The sequence below is a fragment of the Sparus aurata genome, chromosome 4, assembly GCF_900880675.1.
Source record: "Sparus aurata chromosome 4, fSpaAur1.1, whole genome shotgun sequence".
NCBI lineage: Eukaryota > Metazoa > Chordata > Actinopteri > Spariformes > Sparidae > Sparus > Sparus aurata.
The window spans coordinates 33962029-33984984 of NC_044190.1; the positions used below are offsets into that span (position 1 = coordinate 33962029).

The following is a 22956-nucleotide window of genomic DNA, read 5'->3' on the forward strand; positions in this document are numbered from 1 at the left end:
CAGGCCCGCGAAAGTGACCAGAAGAGTAAAGTTTGACTGTCAAATATGTTTGAGCTACAGGAATTCCTGATTTCCTTTCTAATCCTCCTGCTTGTGGAGGAAGAGGAGAAGTGGCTGTGGTTTATCTCGGGTTGAGAGGACCGTGGAGAGGTAAACCTGTTATTGAACACACAGTAATTTTATCATCATTATCATTATTAGCTGGCTAACAGTTTTGTGGCACAGTGGCATCCCATCAAGCCCAGCAGCACTGTCAAGGCCTCCTGCTCAGCCTGTTACTGTACATCATCCGTAACTGTTTTAATATTGTTTTTGTTAATAGTTATTCATGCTGTAATTGTGTAAATAGTTGTAAATGTTTAGACCTTAATAATAAAAGAAAACATTCAATCCCTTGTTTTCCCCTGAAAAGTAGCACTTGATGCTGTTTGCTGTTATAAATTGTGCTTACTGAGTGGAACAGACAATGTGTAAAAATAGAACAATATTTTATTTCATGAATCATAAGAAATGAACAATTATGAACAAATAATTTTTAAAAAACTCATACATTAACTAAATAACAACAAAATTAATGTAAGGATTGTCCTCTGGAGCAGAGAGAAGAGCCTCTCCATCCTCTCTGTTCAGCCTCATGTCCTCCTTCTTCTTTCCTCCTCCTCTTCCTCCCCGGCCCAGGCTGGCTCTCATCCTCGTCATTGTCTTCCACCTCCTGGTCACTTGGCCCTGGTGTGTTCTCAGGGAGGGAGGCAGTTAGGACAGAGGGGGCAGTAATAAAAGGTTTCTAATACAGCAATTAAAAAATATATATATAATCATCATAAGGATAATCCTAAATTTAGCTCTTTATTCAATTCAAACGTTAAACTAGACTTTACAGTGTTACAGTCTGGAAATAAAGCAGGGATCACAGCCTGATCTGAATCGGTTCATCTTGGTCCGTTTAAGTACATGAAGTAAAACTAGTTTATTATATCTTCACAGTCACAATAAGATATCAGATATTAGTCGGACTCTGAACGTCTAACATTTTAAAGTGAAGGTTTTTAAGGCTTTACTTTCAAAGGCATCAAGTTGAGCATTACCAACGTATTTTTAAATGCGGGATCTGGGCCACTTGAGGTCTCCGTTATTTATTTATTTATTCATTCTCTTCGGGCGCGCAATGAATCTTTGTCGGCTGAATTTGGAAGAGCTTTTGAATTGGGACAGTCGTCGCGCGGCGTTGTGACGTAATTTCCCTTAAAATGCGCACTTAGAAGGATGCTGCCCCTGAATGGGGACAGAGTCCTGGTGTTGTTGTCTGTTATCACGCACAGCTTCACCATTAATCATTCTGACCCACACTGATCCAGATCCCTCCACAACTACGGTCTACCCCGTCAGCTCTATTGCTGTGAGACTGAGTGTGGAGTGGACACACAGACAGCAACAGTAAGTAGAACCGCCCCTTGTTAACACTGTTGGACATATAAGTAGTGGATTTTCCCTCAGGACACACGGAACCGCTACATGTCGCTGCACTCTGTCGACACAAGTAGTCTGACGGCTTTACAGATGAGCTTTAGATGCCGGTCCAGAGGACAGGGCGGGTCCAGAGACAATCAGAACCGCTGTGATCGGCAACATATGTCTTAAAGGTGCACTTAAACTTTTAGTTAACAACAAGTAGTGCAGCGCTGCACGATGTCCGAACAAACGGACCGATACGAGGCAGTTATTTCCGGGTCTGACACACACACACACACACACACACACACACACACACACACGTATATGTGTATAAACACTATCCAGCGTGTCGCCGTCATGGCAGGCAAAAAGTGTCGATCCCTGAGTGCGACCTGACAGGCACGCTTGAGGAGCGGTTCACTATTACTCTCCTGCCTGTCAGGTCGCACTCGGGGATCGACACTCCATTACGGCGACGAGACAGAGACCCTGGTGATGCTACGAGCAAAGTTTCATATTGTGTCGAGCCTTCTTCGTGTTCTAAAAATAGCGACTTTGATGCCATCGTATCTCTGCCCCTAGCACTCACGTTTAAAATTAACGTGCCCGAAAACGCAAATACGGTAAATCTTAAAAGTGCCTCCATCGTCGTAATTATGCTTTTACACAAAGGTTTGACTCGTATTCAATCGCAAATAAAGCCTCGGTTGCTTTTTGACGAGAGTTTCACTTTAAGTTCTGACACGTAGCTCCTTGAAGAGTTCCTACACAGCTTGTGTTGACTGGGTCACAGAACATTTCCAATGTACTGGGATTTTTTTCCCTTTGCTAAATGGATTATAAATGGTTTCATTTCAGAGATGAGGCTGATCTACTGCTGCAGTGCTTTGCTGCTGCTCGACCTCGTCCCCAGAGCCTGTCAAGCCTGCAACATCTTGGTGTTACCTATGGAAGGCAGTCACTGGATAAACATGGATATCCTAATTCAAGCTTTGCACGCGAGAGGACACCATATAACTATTGTGCGTTCCAGCAAAAGCTGGTACATCAAGGAAGAGGCCTCCTATTACGATGCCTATACCATTCAAGTGGAGAGGAGCCTAGATCAGAGTTTCCTTACAGAAATGTTAACTAATGGTATTCAGTTTGAAAGGGGTGCTCTTTCATTGATGAGTTTTCTCCAAATGACTGTAGGAATGTTTGGCAAAATTGTCGAGGTACAAGGAATTGTGAATGAATTAGTGACAGCGATGCTAGATGACCAGGACTTGATGAGAAAATTGAATGACAGCAAGTTCGACCTGGTGCTCACCGACCCGTGCTGGGGTGGAGGAGCCATTCTGGCAAAGTATTTGAATCTTCCTTTGGTCTATAATGTTCGCTGGCTACTTACTGCAGAGGCTCACCTCGCTATTGCCCCATCACCCATTTCATTTATTCCTATAACAGGATCTGGCAACACTGATAAGATGTCCTTTTTCCAGAGAGTTAAAAACGTGTTGTTGTATACTGCAGGCCAAACATATAGCAACATGATAGCTAAGCAAGTGTACCAGAAAATATCTGACAAATACCTTGGACCTGGTATTGACTTTAACCAGTTAATGCTCGAAGCAGATCTGTGGCTCATGAGAGTGGACTTTGTGTTTGAGTTCCCGCGTCCCACCATGCCTAATGTTGTGTACATGGGAGGGTTCCACTGTAAACCTGCCAAACCTTTACCTGAACACCTGGAGGAGTTTGTGCAGAGTTCTGGAGAACATGGAGTCATCCTCATGTCCATGGGGACTTTTGTGAGTGAACTTCCTGCTGACATGACAAATGAGATCGCTGCAGCTTTTGCCAAATTACCTCAGAAAGTCATCTGGAGGCATAAAGGTGACAGACCAGCCAGTCTGGGCAACAACACTTTACTGGTCGACTGGATGCCACAGAATGATCTTTTAGGACATCCAAAGACAAAACTATTTGTCGCACATGGAGGAACAAACGGCGTTCAAGAGGCTATTTATCACGGAGTCCCAATTGTGGGTATGCCTTTGTTTTTTGACCAGTACGACAACCTGCTGCGTCTGAAAGTGAGAGGAGGAGCTAATATTCTATCCATCGCTACAGTGGACAAAGACGACAACTTCCTGAAGGCCATACAGGAAGTTCTGAATGAGCCCTCATACAGGATGAACATGCAGAGACTGTCCAGGCTGCACAGAGACACACCGATGAAGCCGATGGATACTGCCCTCTTCTGGATAGAGTTTGTCATGAGACACAAAGGTGCAGCTCACCTGAGACCGGCGTCCTACGACCTGCCCTGGTATTCCTACCACTCTGTGGATGTAGTTCTGTTCCTGGCCGGAGCTGTGCTGCTCGTGCTTTGTACCATTTTCCTCTTGATCAGGTGTTTGTACACTACAATGTGTAAAAGTAAAGCCAAACGTGACTAATCATTCAAGGGATGTCCAATTTTTACATCAAATGTATACAAATGCACTATCAATATATAGATATATGATCTTGAGAATTATATAACATTTGTTTTAACTGATTATTTATGCAGAATTTCCACAATTTCTTATCATGAAATGGCATTTTGCTGTACATTTTTATAATTTGTTTGATGATGTATTTCAGTAAAAGTATGTGAACTAAATGAATGCTTTGACCAACACTGTCCGAATAAAAAAAATCCATGAACTCAATGTAAATGGAGTTATGTTGTCCCAATGGGAATATTTCATGGCAGGAGTGCTTCTTGTTACTGTAGGTATCATGAGAAAGCAGAGGCTCATGGGAGTAAAGAATGACTACAGTTGGGGTTTAAAACTAGTAAATTATCAACTTTATCCTCAATTGATGTTGCACAATGTATAAAGAAAGATTTTAAAAGCTTTGACTGTTTATGTCGAGAACCAAAACATGTTTCCTGACTTATTCATCACTTCATTTGTATTCTGTCAGGAGGCATTTTCAGTTATAATGTGTAAATAAGTTTATAGGCCGATATACAGTATACGTGTTTATGTTTGTTTGCGTTTTAGCCTCTATCCACCAGGGGTCCGTTTCACAAAGCAGGTTTAGTGAAAACTCTGAGTCTGTTAACCCTGAAATGAGGGAAACTCTGAGTTTTCCGTTTCACAAAGGAAGGTAACTCAAACCAGAGAAAGAGGGTTAACTCTCACAGAGAGCGGAAACTTAAGCACTCGGTCAGTTACCATGGTAACATACTTTATGAACCTAACCTGGTCGGGACCAGGTTTTTCTCAACAAACCTAGAGTTTCTCTCTGTCTCCGCCCTCTTTCAGCCCCAAACGGTATTTGATTTCCTCATTCATTCAGTCAGCAGGTGAGTTTTGGCGTAGTATAGTACTGTTTTTTGAGAAAATCATTGCAAAAATCAGTCAGTAGGCCTACATTAAAAGTTATATTAGGTGGCGACAATTTTCACTACCATGGCATGTCCTTTTGATAATGATCCCGTGGATGAAGGTGCAGCATTACTGCGCAGAGAATTAAATATTCGTCGGGAGATGATTATCAGACCGCGCATAGATGTTCTTGCATTTCCAGACTATTATCTTTTTGAGCGGTACCGTTTCATGTCACAGTCCATCATTTACATACACAACCTAATCCGTCCTTACATTTCCAACATTACCAACCGAATTCATGCTCTCACATCCCAGCAGACATTGTGTGTTGCACTGCGTTTTTTTGCAAATGGGAGTTTTTTATACAACATCGGAAGGCAAGGCAGTTGCAAGGCAACTGTATGCAGAGCGGTCAGAAAAGCGTGCCTCGCCCTGAAACGGCTACTACCCATCTTTATCATTTTCTTATCACGGGCCACCACCTGTTTTACGGGCATCTGCTTTCTTTCTGTTGGCTGAGTAGAAGTCTGTGTTAGTTTAAATAGGCTTAATTATTTAACAGAACATGATTCAGATGAGAAGATATTTATGTGTGTGAAAACAGCATCATGTTGGGGATAAAACAACTGTACAGTCAAACAGCCACTTAATATTTACTTTACAATGTAAAACATGATCAAAATGAGGTACCCCCATGAGATTATGCCGAGGTCTAATGTTGTTATGTTTCATCTTAAGTTGCTGCCAAGTGTGCTTCTCCCCCGCGGGGTTGCACCTAAAAGAAATAAATTAATAGGCTACCACTCAAGCAGTTTCCCCCTGTAATATTATTGTGATTACAAAGGACTACATTTAAACTTACGCACTGACCCGAGCACCAATGTTCTCCCACACCGTCTCCCTCTCTTTTGCTGCCGCAGCGGTGTTACACATCCTTCTAAAAACGTGCGCAAACTAACCGTTTGAGCAAATTAATATTTCCAGTTCCAGTGGGGTGAAAAACGTAGCCCTCCTCTTCCCCGTTGCCATGGTGACTTGTCGAATCGGGGCTCCATGCTGTCTTTTTATACTTGTAGTGCACACGCTTAACTCCAGGTGAAACTACTCCGAACTGATCAAACTAACTCAAATCAGCTGTTCTGGAACTGAAAACTCAGAGTTTCCTATCTCAGAGCAGATCAACTCAGAGTTCAGGGTTAGACTCAGGGTTTTTTGAACCTGCTTTGTGAAACGGACCCCAGGTGGTGCATCTTTCTTTTTGACACACCTGGTGTTGATATCCTGAAGGAGGTAAATGCTGTCACCTGCAGGTGTTTCTGGGTTGTGTTCAAGAAAAAAATCAGCTATTGTACGCGCTCTTCCTTCCAGAGCCACAGCCTCTGTTTGTGCCGTTTGGTGGTTTGTACTTTTCATGGAACACTGGCAAAGGACAAATTTTATAATACTGGCAGAGCACACGGTGAGCTGTAAAGAACCTTACAATGCATCTAAACTGTTTATGTATAAACATGACATTCGTTGAGAGCACATGTGGCTATTAAATCTCACAGCAACCGCCTCAAAATGCTTTAGTAAGAGACTACACTCTGTCATACCTGTTTTTCATCGGTGCACCTTTGCCTTCCTTTTACATGACTCATTTGAGAACAATACATCTACAAGAGGTGGAGTCTCCACTTAAAGGATAAGTAAAGGTCTCTGCAGGTACCTGGATTACGATTTATCAGTGTCCGCCTTTTAGTCTGGATTCCAAAGCTCAAGAAGGCAGATCCTGCCTGTAGGGCAATGTTTTGAATGTAGACTGAAGTTTCACCTGAGTGAGTTATCTTCATTTTTATGAGTCACACAGTTTGTTAATGTCAATGTAGTTTACTCTGATTCTATTAAAATGCCAGATGTCAGCGTGCTGATGGTAAAGAAACACATTCCTTTAGATTACTTTGAGTTTTGCCTTATTGCACTAAACTGACTGGACTTTCCCTCAAAGAGACACGTTTATTGTTGACACGCTCAGCAGAACAGTGGTGAGGCAAAAGAGGAAGTGTTGTTGTAAGGCCTGCTGGCATGAATTCAGCCTTAAAGCAGAAGTTTAGCAAAGCCGAGAAGGGTTTTACCGTATGTTTTGCCATGTATAGATATGTGTTTTGTTAGAATGTGGCGTGTTATTTAAAGCCAAACCACTGTAAGTACATACCGTTGGCCCGTTTCAAAGCTTTTGACGCATAGACTTATAATTTCTCAAATCGGAGCTGCACATTTGAGGATTATGTGGTAAGGAGATGTTGTAGAACTATGAAATTTGTTTCTCTTTCAGAACCATGGCTGAGACAGTTTGATATATGAAGCATACAGGAGATTTAAGTCACACTGCTCTATGGGGTGTTTTAGAGAAATATAGCCTATATATTTTTTTTTTCACAAAAAAGTCACACTTATTTTCCCATTGCGAATGTGTTTAAGGTGTTAAATATCAGTTTGTGCACCATCCAAATTAGTACTGGATGTAGCCAAATGTAATATCCAGTGCTCTATGAGGGATACAAGTCTTGCAGCATGAAAAAGAAACATCAGTTATTTCCTCATGTCTTTGCATTTTTGAGATAGGTATCAGGAGTTCCAGTACAAAAGCCCCCACAGCGGTTTTTAAATTACATGGTGATGTGACATTGTGAAATGTAAACGAAATTAAGAAGCCCATCCTACACAGCAGCTATTTCCTGTTAAGAACAGCTCTTTGTCACTGCACCATCAGGACTAACTGTTACCCAGGAAGAGACAGTCTCTTGCAACAACATTCTTGAGGGTGTGACGACAGAAACCAGGAAACATTCGGTCAGTGTGGTTTGACTTATGATCTTCACTGGTCTCTGTTTGTTTGGGTCTTGACTATCTGGAGGGAGAGTTTCTTTGACAGGAGAGCCTGGAAGATTTTCACTGTAAGCTTTTACATTTAAAGATTTTGTTTTCAGTTTATGAGAAATGTGATCTTTGTCGAGAGAGTTGTAAGCAGCTGGTGAGTGCTGAAAGGGGAGCATTTGTTTTCTGGCTTTTTTTTATGCCATCTGTAATGTTACCAAGTGGAATGGAGAGTTTATTGAATCAAGCCCATTTTGGAAGGATTACACATTTGATCAAGAGGATAATAGGTGCATGTTGCACAAGGATTGTGTGTGTTTTTGTTTTTTTTTTATCGATGGAAATGTCTTTTAGTGAGAATAAATGCAGTCATGGTTGTATAAACACTTCTGCTAGGGAGAAATGGGCCTCAACACAGAGTGCCTGCACAGCTCTTGGCACTGAACAGCACTCTGATTTCCTGAAAGAGGCTCCATGTGCTACAACAACGTGAGGCATTGAGAGGGGTTTTTTCCCACAGAGAGAGACAATTGTAAAGGCCATCATTGGAGCTCCCTGTTTTTCGCATCCTGATACAACATCCACATTTGTGCACGTTTCCTGGAATATTTGAGTAACGGCTTTTCTTTTCTCCTTGTTTTTCAGACTCCACTGTTTGAGAAGATTTGAAAATGTTTTTGTCACTGGCTCCTTTCCTTTCTCTTTTGGCTGTCATTATTTCATCTGCCCACAGCGGTAACGTTCTGGTGTTTCCACATGAAGGCAGCCACTGGGTGAACATGAGGGTACTAGTTGAGCAGCTGCATTCAAGAGGACACGCTGTGACTGTGATTCGGAATTTTGACAGCTGGTACATCAGTGAAACCTCTCCACATTACAACAGTATCACAGTGAACATGGCTGGTGGTGGAACGGAGGATTTTTACCGTCAATTTGTCTCTGAAGTGTTTCGAATCAAACGAAGCAAGGGGTCTGCTTGGGCCCTAATGGCTTTGCAGTTCGAGTTGAAAGACAAGTTCTTTGAACTGCACAAGAAAGTCAGCGAAGTTGTTACACACATACTTGAAAATAAAGACTTAGTCAAGTCCCTTCAAGACGCCAAGTATGATATGGTTTTGACGGACCCTGCCAACGGAGGAGGGGTGATGCTGGCTCACTATCTTGGATTGCCATTAGTGTTTAATGCTAGATGGACTGCTCATGGCGAAGCCCATTTTGCTATTGCACCTTCTCCGCTTTCCTATGTCCCACTTTCACCTTCGGAATTGACAGATCAAATGACTTTCTTTGACAGGGTCACAAACATGGTCTTTTACATCACGAGGATGCACCTGTACAAGCAGATAGTTGGCCCACATTATTCTGCGTTGTCCAGTCGCTACTTCGGTTCAGCAGACTACTTCTCCTTGTTTCAAGCCGCAGACCTGTGGCTCATGAGAGTGGACTTTGTGTTTGAGTTTCCTCGTCCCACCATGCCTAATGTTATCTACATGGGAGGGTTCCAGTGTAAACCTGCCAAACCTCTTCCACAACACCTGGAGGAGTTTGTGCAGAGTTCTGGAGAGCATGGAGTCATTGTCATGTCTCTGGGGACTTTGATTGCAGAGCTTCCTCTTGACCTAGCTGATGACATCGCTGCTGCGTTTGCGAAATTGCCTCAGAAAGTCATCTGGAGATATAAAGGTGACAGACCAGCCAGTCTGGGCAACAACACCTTAATAGTTGACTGGATGCCACAGAATGACCTCCTAGGACATCCAAAGATGAAACTTTTTGTAAGTCATGGAGGAACAAACGGAATATATGAGGCAATTTATCACGGAGTTCCAATTGTAGGAATTCCCATTGTGTTCGATCAAGCCGACAACCTCTCCAGAATGAGGGCAAAGGGTGTCGCAAAGGTTATGGACATTTCCGTATTAGATCGGAAAAATTTTCAACGGGCCATAGAGGACGTTCTGAATGAGCCCTCGTACAGGGTCAACATGCAGAGACTGTCCAGGCTCCACAGAGACACACCAATGACGTCACTGGATACTGCCATCTTCTGGATAGAGTTCGTAATGAGACACAAAGGTGCAGCTCACCTGAGGACAGAGTCCTACAGAATGCCCTGGTATTCCTACTACTCTATGGATGTAGTTTTATTTCTTGTAATGATCGTGCTGCTTATTTTGTTATTTTTTGCCGGGTTAGTGTGGTCATGCTATCGAATGTGTTTCAAAAGAAAAGTGAAATCTGACTAACCAGGAAAGATGGATTCATCAGTTTCATATCAATCTTTTGCTGTGTTACAGTGCTGTGATAAGAGGTTCAGGCTGTGATCAGATGAATGTTGAAAGGAGTATGTTTCACTTTTAAACTTTTAAAAATATCTATTGTTAAAATATCATATAACTGCCAGGTGTGACTGCTTAACTTGCAAGAGTAAAATCTGTATAATAACTTAAATTTTTTGGTCACTTTGTCATTTTAATAGATGCGTATGCATACATTACTGTTTGTTTAAATAAATGTAGAAATAAACTTGGCAAAGGAGGAGTTGTCTCTGTCTTCAACTATCAGCAGGTGTTGTTCAACCATTTACATTTTCTTTTACTGGCTATTAAAAGTATATCAGCTATTTTTCTTGTGGGTGACTGGGTGATAGAAACAGTCTAAACCTAATCCTGCCATTTATTTGCTGAGAACTACACACTAAGGACAGAGGTGGGTAGTGATGAAGCTACATGTACTGAAGTTACATGTACTTGAGTAACTTTTTGGAGTTTCAGAATACTTTTAATGCAGCATACTTTGTATGCTGGTGTGTTTTAAAAGTAACGGTACTTTTACTTGAGTTCACTTTTGGCCAACTATACCCACCTCTGAGTACAGATGACTTTTGTGGCCCATTCCATTTATCTTGGAAGTTAAAGTTGGGAATGCCGTCAAACTAGACTTGACTGCGTGTCAGTGCAAGCAGTGGCGTGCACAGACTTTTTGAAGGGCAAAAAGAAAAAGAAGGGCACATACAGCGCGTTCTCGCCACTGAAGCAGTAACTAAGTTCCGCGTGTTATCGAGAGCACTTTAGACATGTTTACATGTTATACAAATGGCACATTATATAGCCTTTAAACAGACTTACTAGACAGGGCACACAAGAGGGCAATTATATTTTGCCGACCAGGAGGGCACTTTAGGACATTTTGCCTCCCAAGAGGACAGTTTATTGTGTTTTAACCAGCCAAGGAGGCAGTTTAGTGTGTTTTTATCCACCCAAGAGGGCAGTTTAGTGTATTTTGCCAACCAATAGGGCACTTTAGCGCACGTTTCAGCTCCCAAGAGGTTATTTTAGTGCACGTTTTTGCCACCCAAGAGGGCTGTTTATCATATTTTAACCAGCCAAGGGTGCACTTTAGCACGCGTTTTCAACAATTGGGCCATAAGGGGGGACAACTGCCCCCCATGTACACACCACTGAGTACAAGTCTGAAAAACAGTTCTAACAGGGTTAGATATCATTAGCCATTGCTGACAATATCAGTTGGTAACAACACATTACAAGATATCTTGCAAATACAAAGACAGAAGCAACATGTCCACAGATAGAAATTAGACAGTACTAAGTTACACAGGACACAAATCAGACAGAAACCATTGTTGTTGGGCTAAAGCAGCTATCTTGGATTCGGAGGTCAGGATTGGGGAGGTGCGTCTGACATTCCGAGGTGAAAATCCGGAAATGTCTATTTCTGTATTAAATGCATCATTACTTACCTTTGCTCTTTCTTATCTCCTAACTTGTTATCAACATGAATTGCAGTATCAAAGTCCCACTCAAGATGGAACATTGAAAGTACGAGCACAACTTCATCGCTCTCTCTGGCAGAGATTAAATATTGAAAAGAAGTACTCTGGAAGCCAAAAAAAAGGTAACATTATCGTTCTTTGACTATTTTGTCAACATAAATAACCGTTAGCTATCTCTGGGTTTGAACCACGGTGTTGTTCCAAAAGTTAATATTTAACTGGCATGCAATACATTTCCTTTTTGTTGCAGTGGTTTAGGTTCGCTTGCTTGTCAGTAATGAGTATTTTATATTTTTTGCACTAAACCAATTGCAACAGGCTATGCATACTGCAGCAAAATAGGCTGACAATTTAAAAAAAAAAAAGATCAGTGATTTCACCTGTATCGTCTACATTAAAGTAAATGGTGGGAATAATGCTACTTGTATTCAAATGCATCTGATAAAATATGATCTGTTTTCTTTCCAACTTAGAATAAAAATGCGTTGGCCCTGGGTTTGGATGACCCTCTGCTCGCTCTGTCCTGCTGTGGTTGATTGTGGGAAAGTTCTTGTTTATCCGATGGACGGGAGCCCCTGGGTGAACATGAAAGTCATCATTGAGGAACTACATTCAAAGGGCCACCAGATTTCTGTTGTGCGGTCACCAGACAACTGGTACATCAAGGAAACCTCCCCATTCTACACTGCAATTACAGTCGATGCACAGTCTGGATTTGACGAAGAATTCATAACTGACTTTGTGGCCGAGTTGCTGAAAATTCAGAGGGAAGGGAAATCTCTCTGGATGCGTTTAAAGCTGGAAATGGAATTAATAGAAAAGGCCCATCAGATGCATAATAAAACATGCAAACTGCTTGAGGCAATTTTTGAAAACAAAGCTCTGATTCAGTCACTACAGGATGCCCAATATGACCTTGTCCTTGCAGACCCTTTCACACCAGGGGGTCCTATTCTTGCCCACTACCTCGGGTTGCCTCTTGTTTTCAATGTCAGGTGGACCAGTGAGGGTGAAGGCCATTTCTCAATTGCGCCTTCTCCGCTGTCATATATTCCAATGACAGGGACCGAGCTTTCAGATAAAATGAGCTTTTTTGAGAGACTTCTTAACGTAATAGTTTATGGCATCAATGAATATCAAATTGCACAGTATGTCGTACCAAATTATGCAGGTTTTATTGCAAAATATCTGGGTCCAGACATAGACTACTTCTCTTTGTTTCAAGCAGCGGACCTGTGGCTCATGAGAGTGGACTTTGTGTTTGAGTTCCCTCGTCCGACCATGCCTAATGTTATCTACATGGGAGGGTTCCAGTGTAAACCTGCAAAACCTCTTCCACAACACCTGGAGGAGTTTGTGCAAAGTTCTGGAGAGCATGGGGTCATCGTCATGTCTCTGGGGACTTTTATTGGCGAGCTTCCTCTTGACCTAGCTGATGAGATCGCTGCAGCTTTTGCCAAATTGCCTCAGAAAGTCATCTGGAGATATAAAGGTGACAGACCAGCCAGTCTGGGCAACAACACATTACTTGTCGACTGGATGCCACAGAATGACCTCCTAGGACATCCCAAGATTAAAGTGTTTGTCGCTCATGGAGGAACAAACGGCGTTCAAGAGGCAATCTACCACGGAGTTCCTATCCTTGGACTGCCACTTATTTTTGATCAGCATGACAATCTGCTTAGAATTGGAGCAAGAGGTGCAGGGAAGATTATTGATATTTTTACAATGAATGGAGACATCTTCTTTAAAGGAATTCAGGAAGTCCTCAATGAGCCCTCCTACAAGATGAACATGCAGAGACTGTCCAGGCTGCACAGAGACACACCAATGAAGCCACTGGATACCGCCATCTTCTGGATAGAGTTCGTCATGAGACACAAAGGTGCAGCTCACCTGAGGACAGAGTCCTACAGAATGCCCTGGTATTCCTACCACTCTGTGGATGTGATGCTTGTCTTAGTTGGAGTTGTGCTGATTATTCTAGCCACGTTTGCTGCCTTGATACGGTGTTTATGCTCCGTGTGTCTCAGAAAAAAAAGTAAACGTGATTAAAGAAGAGGAAGCAATCAAAATGAAATGCAAACCATAAATTTGCTGAGAACAGATCCTTTCAATGTGTAAAACCTGAAAATGTTGCCGTGCCTACTGTCTTGCCTACGATTTACTGTAGATGAAGTTTCACAAACTTTGGACAATGTACCAAATCATTTAATGCTTTGATTAAAAAAGACACTGTATCAATCAAAATGAGATATAAACCATACATTTTCTTAGAATACATCCTGCAATATGCAAAACACAAACATGTAGTTGGGGTTATTTGTACTGTGATTTGATGTAGATAACTCACACAAAAAAAATCATTTTTAAGTAGGTTGCAGAAACCTGGTCTGATTCTGGTTCATAGACAATAAACCAAGTCAATTTGTACTTTGTCATGTATTTACTCAACAGTGAAGAACACAAGTTTAACAATGATTTTAATCAACTCATTTTATCCTTACACTGTTGTTTTTTTTTTATATAAACCCGAACTCTGAATAAACAAACATGTCACACCTTTGAAACGTGATGTTTCTTTTCTCGTTGGCAGCTACATTTTTTTTTTTTTTAATCACTTGTATTGGTTTCACATCACATATTCTATATACTTTGAATATGTAACCCATTTCTGACATTTAATGAAAAGCTAATTACTATGGACAACTTCCACTCCCATTTGTCCTTACTCATCACCTGTGCCTTCGATAAACATGGTAATTCTGTACAAAGGTCCTGTTTAAAACACACCAGTTGAGGATAAGAAATATAGCATTAGTACACTTGAATCTTTTAACAATATAAATAACTGGTAGTCATCTTGGGGTCTGAGGAAGATATGTAGGTCAGTGCATCTCTGAAGAACTACAGTAAGCCTCCTTAATTATAATGCTGTTGTGTCAGACATTTCTACTGTTATCAAAGACTTGCAGCCTCTGCAATTTGGATATTTGACTGTAAGGCTTGAGAAATATAATGCATAAGTTATTTTTGTCCAACAGCAAAGATTTGTCCTGCTGAAAGAGAAACCTGTCAGTTTAAAAAAAAAGTAAAAGTATGAATGAAACCTGGCCCAAACAGGACTTGTTGCTATCAGCAGGTAACGTTCAACCGTGTACGAGATTTACTCAGCTGTTAGAGCACAATATCAGCTACTCTAAAACAATTTCAGAGGACAACAGTACACTCTCCTGAGCACTGTTGGCATAGCAGGACTAGTTACTAACACCATCAAGGCCTCTTGCTGTAGCTTCTTTGTGGGAGACTGGATCATGGGGTTGCAATAAAAAGAGCAAATCAGACAGAAATGTGATCTCAAACCGAAACGTTTTAGGTGTGTACGGCTTTTAATAAAGGAAGATAATATTGCAGTTTGGAAAATGATTTATTTTCTTCAAATAATTTTGTTTTGTCACTGATATTTGCTGAAGATGAACACTATGGACAACTTTTGCTCCCCTTTGTACTTCCTTATCAGCTGTGCATTTATTAACATGAAATTGCAGGACCAAAGTCCCACTCGTGTTGGAACCTGGAAGGACCTGCACATCTCTAGCGCTCTGGCAAAGGGGACATATTGGAAAGCAATAAGTTTGAGCTGAAAAAAGGTAACATTATCTTCTTTTGAATGTTTTCCGAAACACAATTGACTCATAGTTATCTTGAGTTTGAACCATTGTTTAGGTTGAGGTTCTCTAACACGCTGTACAGGGTTACGGTTAGTTCTGGTTAGTTATTAACTTTGAGTGCATTGTTAAAAGGTTTTGCAAAAAATTACACATACAAAAGATCCTTGATAGAACTATATCTTTATTATTTTAGTAAATGGTGGTAATGATGCTACTTGTAAAATGCATCTGATAAAATATGATATGCTTTCTTCGCAACTTCAGAATAAAAATGCGTTGGCCCTGGGTTTGGATGACCCTCTGCTCGCTCTGTCCTGCTGTGGTTGATTGTGGGAAAGTTCTTGTTTATCCGATGGACGGGAGCCACTGGGTGAACATGAAGATCATCATTGAGGAACTTCATTCAAAGGGCCACCAGATTTCTGTTGTGCGGTCACCAGACAACTGGTACGTTAAGGAAACCTCCCCATTCTACACTTCAATTACAGTCGATGCACAGTCTGGATTTGACGAAAAATTCTTAACTGACTTTGTGGCCGAGTTGCTGAAAATTCAGAGGGAAGGGAAATCTCTCTGGATGCGTTTGAAACTGGAAATGGAAACATCAGAAAAGGCCCTTCAGATGCATGATACCACATGCAAAATGCTTGAGGTAATTTTTGAAAACAAAGCTCTGATTCAGTCACTACAGGATGCCAAATATGACCTTGTCCTTACGGACCCTGTCACACCAGGGGGTCCTATTCTTGCCCACTACCTCGGGTTGCCTCTTGTTTACAATGTCAGGTGGACCAGTCACGGTGAAGGCCATTTCTCAATTGCGCCATCTCCGCTGTCATATATTCCAATGACAGGGACTGAGCTTTCAGATAAAATGAGCTTTTTTGAGAGACTTCTTAATGTAATAGTTTATGGCTTCAATGAATATCAAATTGCACAGTATGTTGTACCAAATTATGCTGGCTTTATTGAAAAATATCTGGGCCCAGACATAGACTACTTCTCTTTGTTTCAAGCAGCGGACCTGTGGCTTATGAGAGTGGACTTTGTGTTTGAGTTCCCTCGTCCGACCATGCCTAATGTTATCTACATGGGAGGGTTCCAGTGTAAACCTGCAAAACCTCTTCCACAACACCTGGAGGAGTTTGTGCAGAGTTCTGGAGAGCATGGGGTCATCATCATGTCTCTGGGGACTTTGATTGGCGAGCTTCCTCGTGACCTAGCTGATGAGATCGCTGCAGCTTTTGCTAAATTGCCTCAGAAAGTCATCTGGAGATATAAAGGTGACAGACCAGCCGGTCTGGGCAACAACACATTACTCGTCGACTGGATGCCACAGAATGACCTTTTAGGACATCCCAAGATTAAAGTTTTCGTCGCTCATGGAGGAACAAATGGCGTTCAAGAGGCAATCTACCACGGAGTTCCTATCCTTGGACTGCCACTGATTTTTGATCAGCATGATAATCTGCTTAGAATTGGAGCAAGAGGTGCAGGGAAGATTATCGATATTTTTACTATGAATGGAGACATCTTCTTTCAGGGAATTCAGGAAGTCCTCAATGAGCCCTCGTACAGGATGAACATGCAGAGACTGTCCAGGCTGCACAGAGACACACCAATGAAGCCGCTGGATACCGCCATCTTCTGGATAGAGTTCGTCATGAGACACAAAGGTGCAGCTCACCTGAGGACAGAGTCCTACAGAATGCCCTGGTATTCCTACCACTCTGTGGATGTCATGCTCCTCTTATTTGGAGTTGTGCTGATTATTCTAGCAGTGTTTGCTGCCTTGATACGGTGTTTATGCTCCGTGTGTCTCAGAAAAAAAAGTAAACGTGATTAAAAAAGAAGAAGCAATCAAAATGAAATGCAAACCAAAAATTTGCTGAGAACAGATCCTTACAACATGTAAAACCTGAAAATGTTGCTGTGCCTGTTGTCTTGCCTACGATTTATTGATTAATTAAACTTTGGACAATGTACCAAATCATTTAATGCTTTTTAATTGACAACAACAAAGAAGAACACAAGTTTAAGGGTGTTAAATTTGATGAACTGAATTCACTGTTATTTCAGAAACCCAAAACTGTGGATGAATTAATGTGTAATAGCTTAATTGTTATTCAGATCACACATCCTATACATATCTTTGAATATGTGACCTCTAGATGTATGTAATCTCTGACTCAATCACCAGAATAAATGTATAAAAGCACAGATATATAGACATTTTTTACCAATGACATGTCGAAACTTTACATTTGTTCCAACATGTCCACAAACCTGTGGTTTCATACTGGTTTCAAACACCGTCTTGCCTTGCTAACTGTCAGTACACCACCACCTAGATACAACTTTGACCTTTTGAAGAAATGGTTACCAAAATGCTTTTGTAAAAATAAAAATAATTTAAAAGATTTTCAGTCTGGTTTGTCATTTTTAACAGCCCACAGTGAAAATAACACACATATTTCTTTGCTCTTTTCTGTTTTAGTTAGATTATTCAAATTCACTCGCATACTGTAGCACAATATATTAAATATTATATTTTAAATTTTTTCCTTGATGTTGCACAGTATTGAAGAATTCTTGTATGTCATCCAAGCCAAGGGTACGCTTGTTTGGATCTAATATCTATCTAATATATCTATTTTAACACACACAGATTGCAGTGACAAGTCAGGGCCCATTTTTTAAGACCTCAATCTTGATTTATTTATTTTATTTACACAACCAATGAAATTACATTAGTTTCAGAGTTGATCTGATGATGTGAAGATTTCATTCAGAAGTCAAATAATTTGAAATGTTTGATCATCAAAGCTATTTCAGTGTTTCAAAAATACATTGAGGTGTTGAATTCTGGAATTCTAGGAATTACTTAAACAATAAACTAAAGCACTTTAAATGAAAGATAAAGTGGGTGTGAGTACTCTTCACTCATACAGTATTGCTAATTCTCTCCAGCTAAGAACAGAGATAAGTTTTATTTTTGATATCTTTCCTCTCATAACGTATGAAAAAACACTTGATAGAGAGGGTAGATCTCTATGGTGACTGCAACATGTCACAAAATGTGCAAAATAGGTAAAACACACTTACAGTCAAATTCATTAATCGTGTGATAACAAGCATGCTGATCTTTATTCAACCTGTGTGTGGTAGGCATAGTATTATATATTACTATTATTCTATTAGACATTTTTCAAACTATATTAACAAGGGAAATCGTAGGGTAAGCAGTTATGCAAACAGTTGCATGCTATTTCTGATCAATATTTTGGACTTGGAGCATTGTAAATGAGACGTGCTATTATGTTTTAGTCTGCCTGACCCATAGTCCCTTAAAATGCCACTTAATACTTTGAGCTTGAGAAATATAATGCACAATTATTTTTTTTCCAAAAACATAGGTTTGTCCTGTTGACAGAGAAACCTGTCAGTTTTGTTGTTGTTGTTGTTTTCTATATATAAAAATATTAATGAAACCTGGCCAAAAATAGGACTTGTTGCTCTCTTTACTAGCCAGCAGGTAATGTTCGACCATTTACGAGACTTCCTTAGCTGTTAGAGATACAATATCAGCTACTCTAAAACAATTTCAGAGGACAACAGTACACTCTCCTGAGCATTGTTGGCATAACAGGACCTCGTCCTCAAACCATCACAGTGTGTTGCAGTAACTTCTTTGTGGGAGACTGAATCATGGGGTTGCAATAAAAACAGAGCTATTTGTGATCAATATTTTGGGGAGCATTGTACATTTTTAGTAGGCTTAATAGATGTGCCACTATCTGTCAGTCTGCCTGACCCATAGTCCCTTAAGATGTCCCTTCATACCTTACGTAGATGAGGATATGTCTCTGGGGACCCGCTACAAAAAGTCAGATAGCTGCAGCATTTGCCAAATTACATTTCAAAGTCATAAAAGTGACAGACTAGCTATTCTGGCCAAGAACAATTGATCGTCATAGTCAATAGTACTACAATAGTCCAAGACTCCTCTGAGTCCCAGCAGTGGGTCTGCATTTGTTTGCTGATGAATATGACACCCTGCTGAGCCTTAAAGTAGGGGGGTGGCTCAGTGGATAAAGACAACAACATCCTCAGGGCCATCCAGGAAAGTCCTGAATAAGCCCTCCCACAGGATAAACATACAGGATCTGCCCAAATATCTACACCTAATAGGCTTAACTGGCACACTGGCAATGTTGTAAATAACAAGAAATACAAGTTTGGAACTACACTACTGCTGTCAGGGTTTGGCAGACCTGCAGATAATCTCTGCATTGCAGGAGTCTGCCAATAAAATCACTGAGCCACAGTCTCTCCTGGATAAAGACTAAAACACAGAGGTGCTGTTTACCTGAGGATCTACACACAGTCTTTGTATTCATCTGTGGGGACTATGTGTTACACTGATTATTTTGCGGTTTGTATTTTAGTGAAGGGTCCCTGTTTTAAGGTCCTGAATGAGTACCATTTCACACAAGACCACTAAACCTTGTAAGGACATTCTCTGTGTTATTATATGTAGCTGTGAATGTCAAAATGGCAGTATTTGTAACTCCAATGATTATGTTTTGTGTATTGGTATTTATAAAAAATCACTTGCTAGAGAGACTTTACTGTAAAACCCAGCTTCACAGCTGAGTTGATCACACCAGTCTGTCACTTTTGGGGGATTGCGGAAACATGCTGTCATGAAATGACTCTACAATATCCCTGAGGGTTTTACTTCAATAAATAAATTCTTTTATTACAAAAAAAAATAAAAAAAAACATACTGCAAATACTGCTATAGAATTGCATCTACATCCTATGATTGGCTGCTTGCAGCCATGATACAAATCATAACGTACATGGTTTTTACACCTCTAGCTGTCAAACAGGTAAATCATTAAGAATATCAATTCAGTCTGGATCATCGCGGAAGGATAGGACACGATGGAGGTCCGATCCTACATGAGTCTGGAGACATATGCTACCCGGGTGAGGAAAACAAAAAGTAGTACTAGTGAAAAATCACTTCATTTTTGGCATGCACACCTCAAACAATAGCACAAGTCAGTTAGTGTTAGTCAGATCAATATTAGCTGCCTGGTGGATTCCACTTATGTCGATATAGCTAATACAAATGGTACAAAAAAAATTTCCAGGTTTGAAAAATGAAATACTATTTTCTAGATATAAAAAGTTGAGAGTAAGAGAACAGTGCTGACTGAGTTTCCCAGAGCTGCTGGCGGCCATTTCATCTCCGATAAAAAAAAAAAATCACAAAATGTGCCAAAGTGAAAACATCACTTTCAAGGAATAGGTTGACATCTTTGCCTTCTTGCTGTGAGTTATATGAGAAGATCAATAACACTGGATGTCTCTCCAGTAAACATAAAGCTGGATTCAGCAGCCAGTTGGCTAAACTTAGCATAAAGACTGAATAGACGGGTCGGGGGAACCAATTTTTCACCTTTCAACAGGAGTTACAAACGCCAGCCTATTTCATGCAGTAATTTCCTGGAGTTTTCTGCTGGTTGGCTGGCTGCTTCTCCCATAAAAGAAATAGTTCTGCACATAACCACCCATACAACATCAAAGTATCATATTTACATTTGGGTTTTTGTGTAGATCAAACAAACAATATATTTGAGATGACTTGGTGTCCTTTTAGAGATGGGGGTAAGCGGATCCTGTTGCCTGTGGACAGAGCCAGGCTGACTGTTTTCCCCTATTCCAAGTCTTTATGCTAAGCTAAGCCAAGCTAGGCTAAGCTAAGATAAGAGGCTGCTGGCTGCAGCTTCATGTTCACTGGACAGACCTGAGAGTGTTGTCGATCTTCACATAAAGCTCTTGGCCAAAAAGACAATCAAGCATATATCCCAAAAGACTGAATTATTCCTTTAACAACAGTAAAAACTGACATGTTGGTGCACTGAAATATGAGATCAACACTGACACAACACCGGTTACATATTCACTGATAATACAGAAAAAATAGAAATCCTGTTTGCAATTATGTCCATATTAACGGCAACTTCATACAGCAGCGTCATTGACCGTTAAAGACCTGTGACCAACTTGTATGAGAAGAAAAAAAATATTTTGAAACGGCACCTATTGACAGTTGTCATGAAGACTCTGAGTAGAGCCTGTTCAAGGTATATACAAAGTGTCCATGCCAGCAAAGGGCAGGTGTGGTGGGCGGTGTAAGTCCTTTCATGATGTCCTGGTCCGTAGAGAGCTCATCCTGAGCACAGTGAGCTCGGCTACATCTGCATCCTGCATCTCCACCTCTTGCTGGCAGCTTTCTCTGATTACATACACTACGAGACCCACACAGATGACAATGAGGAGGACTATGCCTATAACCTGGGGTACAAAGAGCAAAGCAACACTTTGTTTAGTAAACACCCACAGATAATGTGTATTTTTGATTAAAAAAAGTCTATTAAGAGAGCCTATATTAATAGTTTTCCCGGTAATGACATTACATTACACGGATATATACTCTCTCCAGTGCATACTCTGTGAGACACGAGTCTCCACCCAATCATCCTCCATAATCTTAAGCAAAAGCAGAAGAAAAAATTCAACTCACCTGAGAAAAGACAAACAGCTGCTGCGAGCGGAGCATTAGTTCTTGTGGGGTGACATCTCCCTCACTTATTGGCTCGCACCACTTCTGCGGAGCCGCCTTGTCAACTAGTACAAATCTACCCTCCCAGTCTGTCATAGCACAAGCAAAGTATTGGCCATCGAGGAACAACAAAATCAGCCACACGATAGCAGGCACGAAACTGGAAAGGGAAACAGTTTTCCTGCACCACGTATCACATCTGCATCCTTGAATGATCAGCATCAAGGTAAAAGCCATGACGGCAGGAATGATGAAGAATGCTGATGAAAACACTCCGTTCCATGTAGGGTTGCAAGGACACTCAAACTCCAGCTCCACCAGCTTCTCTAGTCCCATGAGGATAAAGCCAAAAGCCACATTTGATACCAGAGGACTGTTGCTAAGTTCATTTTTCAGCCTGGTAAGCCATTGTTGTCTACTTTCCATACTAGATTGACCGAAAAATGAAGACAGTCGTTGTAAAAAGCCCAAAAGAGGGTCCACCGTTGTGAACACATTGGCAACAGCTAAGTGATGCGTAATTAACGCATCCAGGGGTAAGTTTTCCCCTCGGGCAAAATGCCACACTTCCACTCTGATTGGTTTCGAACAAAGGAGGGTGTGCCGTCTGCTCTGACACTGCTCGAGCTGATTGGTCCGTGTGAAGTTTCAGGTGGGGTTACATTTTAAATGTGCTCTCCCATGGACAAACTGGAGGGAGGGCTGTAAAGTGGAGGGAAGTTTGTTCTGCAGCTGAGCACAGACTGGCCATTAGCAGAAGTCCGGCAAAAAAACATGCACGGTAGGGTGCAGGGATACATCAACAGGCGAGCTTTTTACATTGTAGAATCAAGTTACAGGCCCCAAACATTCACTGAAACTAAACAAGAGAGAGGAATGTTTAAAATGTACTCTTAAAATGAACCAAAGTAAAGTGTCTGTATTCACCTCATGATGATGGCTAGTTCTAAATGTCTTGAAGCACTCAGGTGATTTTTTTGGTGTTCATTTGTTTGCAATTGTCTGCAATAAAGAAGAAAAAAGAATGAGATGCAAGCTGACGCTTTTCAGTTTACCTCAACCGGCCACATGAGGGCGCCCATGTAGCAGCACAGATTGAGGACAGAGGGGATTACAGGAGGCCATGTTGAACTTTCAAGGGGACGTGGTGCATACAGCTTGAGAACACCCAGGCCACTG

At 41.1% G+C, this 22956-nt stretch overlaps 2 protein-coding genes and 3 pseudogenes across 3 annotated transcripts; 4 read left to right on the forward strand and 1 right to left on the reverse strand.

The window, feature by feature from the left end:
• Positions 1 to 1274: 1274 nt before the first annotated feature.
• LOC115580556 (UDP-glucuronosyltransferase 2C1 pseudogene) lies at positions 1275 to 4151 on the forward strand (annotated as a pseudogene).
• LOC115580559 (UDP-glucuronosyltransferase 2B15 pseudogene) lies at positions 1295 to 14035 on the forward strand (annotated as a pseudogene).
• On the forward strand, positions 1299 to 10299 carry LOC115580557 (UDP-glucuronosyltransferase 2A2 pseudogene; annotated as a pseudogene).
• A 994-nt stretch (positions 14036 to 15029) lies between the features above and the next one.
• On the forward strand, positions 15030 to 17133 carry LOC115579830 (UDP-glucuronosyltransferase 2B15-like). 2 transcript variants are annotated; one of them, XM_030413516.1, is made up of 2 exons: positions 15030 to 15119; positions 15405 to 17133. In XM_030413516.1, the coding sequence occupies exon 2, from the start codon at positions 15412 to 15414 to the stop codon at positions 16984 to 16986; it is 1575 nt and encodes a 524-aa protein (XP_030269376.1). In that variant the 5' UTR covers positions 15030 to 15119; positions 15405 to 15411; the 3' UTR covers positions 16987 to 17133. The 2 variants fall into 2 exon arrangements, with proteins under 2 accessions (XP_030269376.1, XP_030269377.1); XM_030413517.1 differs by lacking the exon at positions 15030 to 15119 and having other exon boundaries at positions 15771 to 15792; positions 16157 to 17133.
• A 2812-nt stretch (positions 17134 to 19945) lies between these two features.
• LOC115579666 (calcium homeostasis modulator protein 6) lies at positions 19946 to 22423 on the reverse strand. The gene is made up of 2 exons (XM_030413248.1): positions 21739 to 22423; positions 19946 to 21509 (listed from the first exon to the last, which is right to left on the reverse strand). Exons 1-2 carry the CDS (start codon positions 22201 to 22203, stop codon positions 21357 to 21359), a joined length of 618 nt encoding a protein of 205 aa, XP_030269108.1. The 5' UTR covers positions 22204 to 22423; the 3' UTR covers positions 19946 to 21356.
• Between the last annotated feature and the right edge of the window lie 533 nt (positions 22424 to 22956).

Bases quoted from the DNA above. Each gene is read 5' to 3' on its own strand.
- LOC115579666 (XM_030413248.1), bottom strand. From the start codon at position 22,203: ATGGAAAGTAGACAACAATGGCTTACCAGGCTGAAAAATGAACTTAGC. The intron at 21,510-21,738 runs GTGAGTTGAATT...TTTGTACCCCAG, and splicing joins AGCTGTTTGTCTTTTCTCAG to GTTATAGGCATAGTCCTCCT.
- LOC115579830 (XM_030413516.1), top strand. From the start codon at position 15,412: ATGCGTTGGCCCTGGGTTTGGATGACCCTCTGCTCGCTCTGTCCTGCT.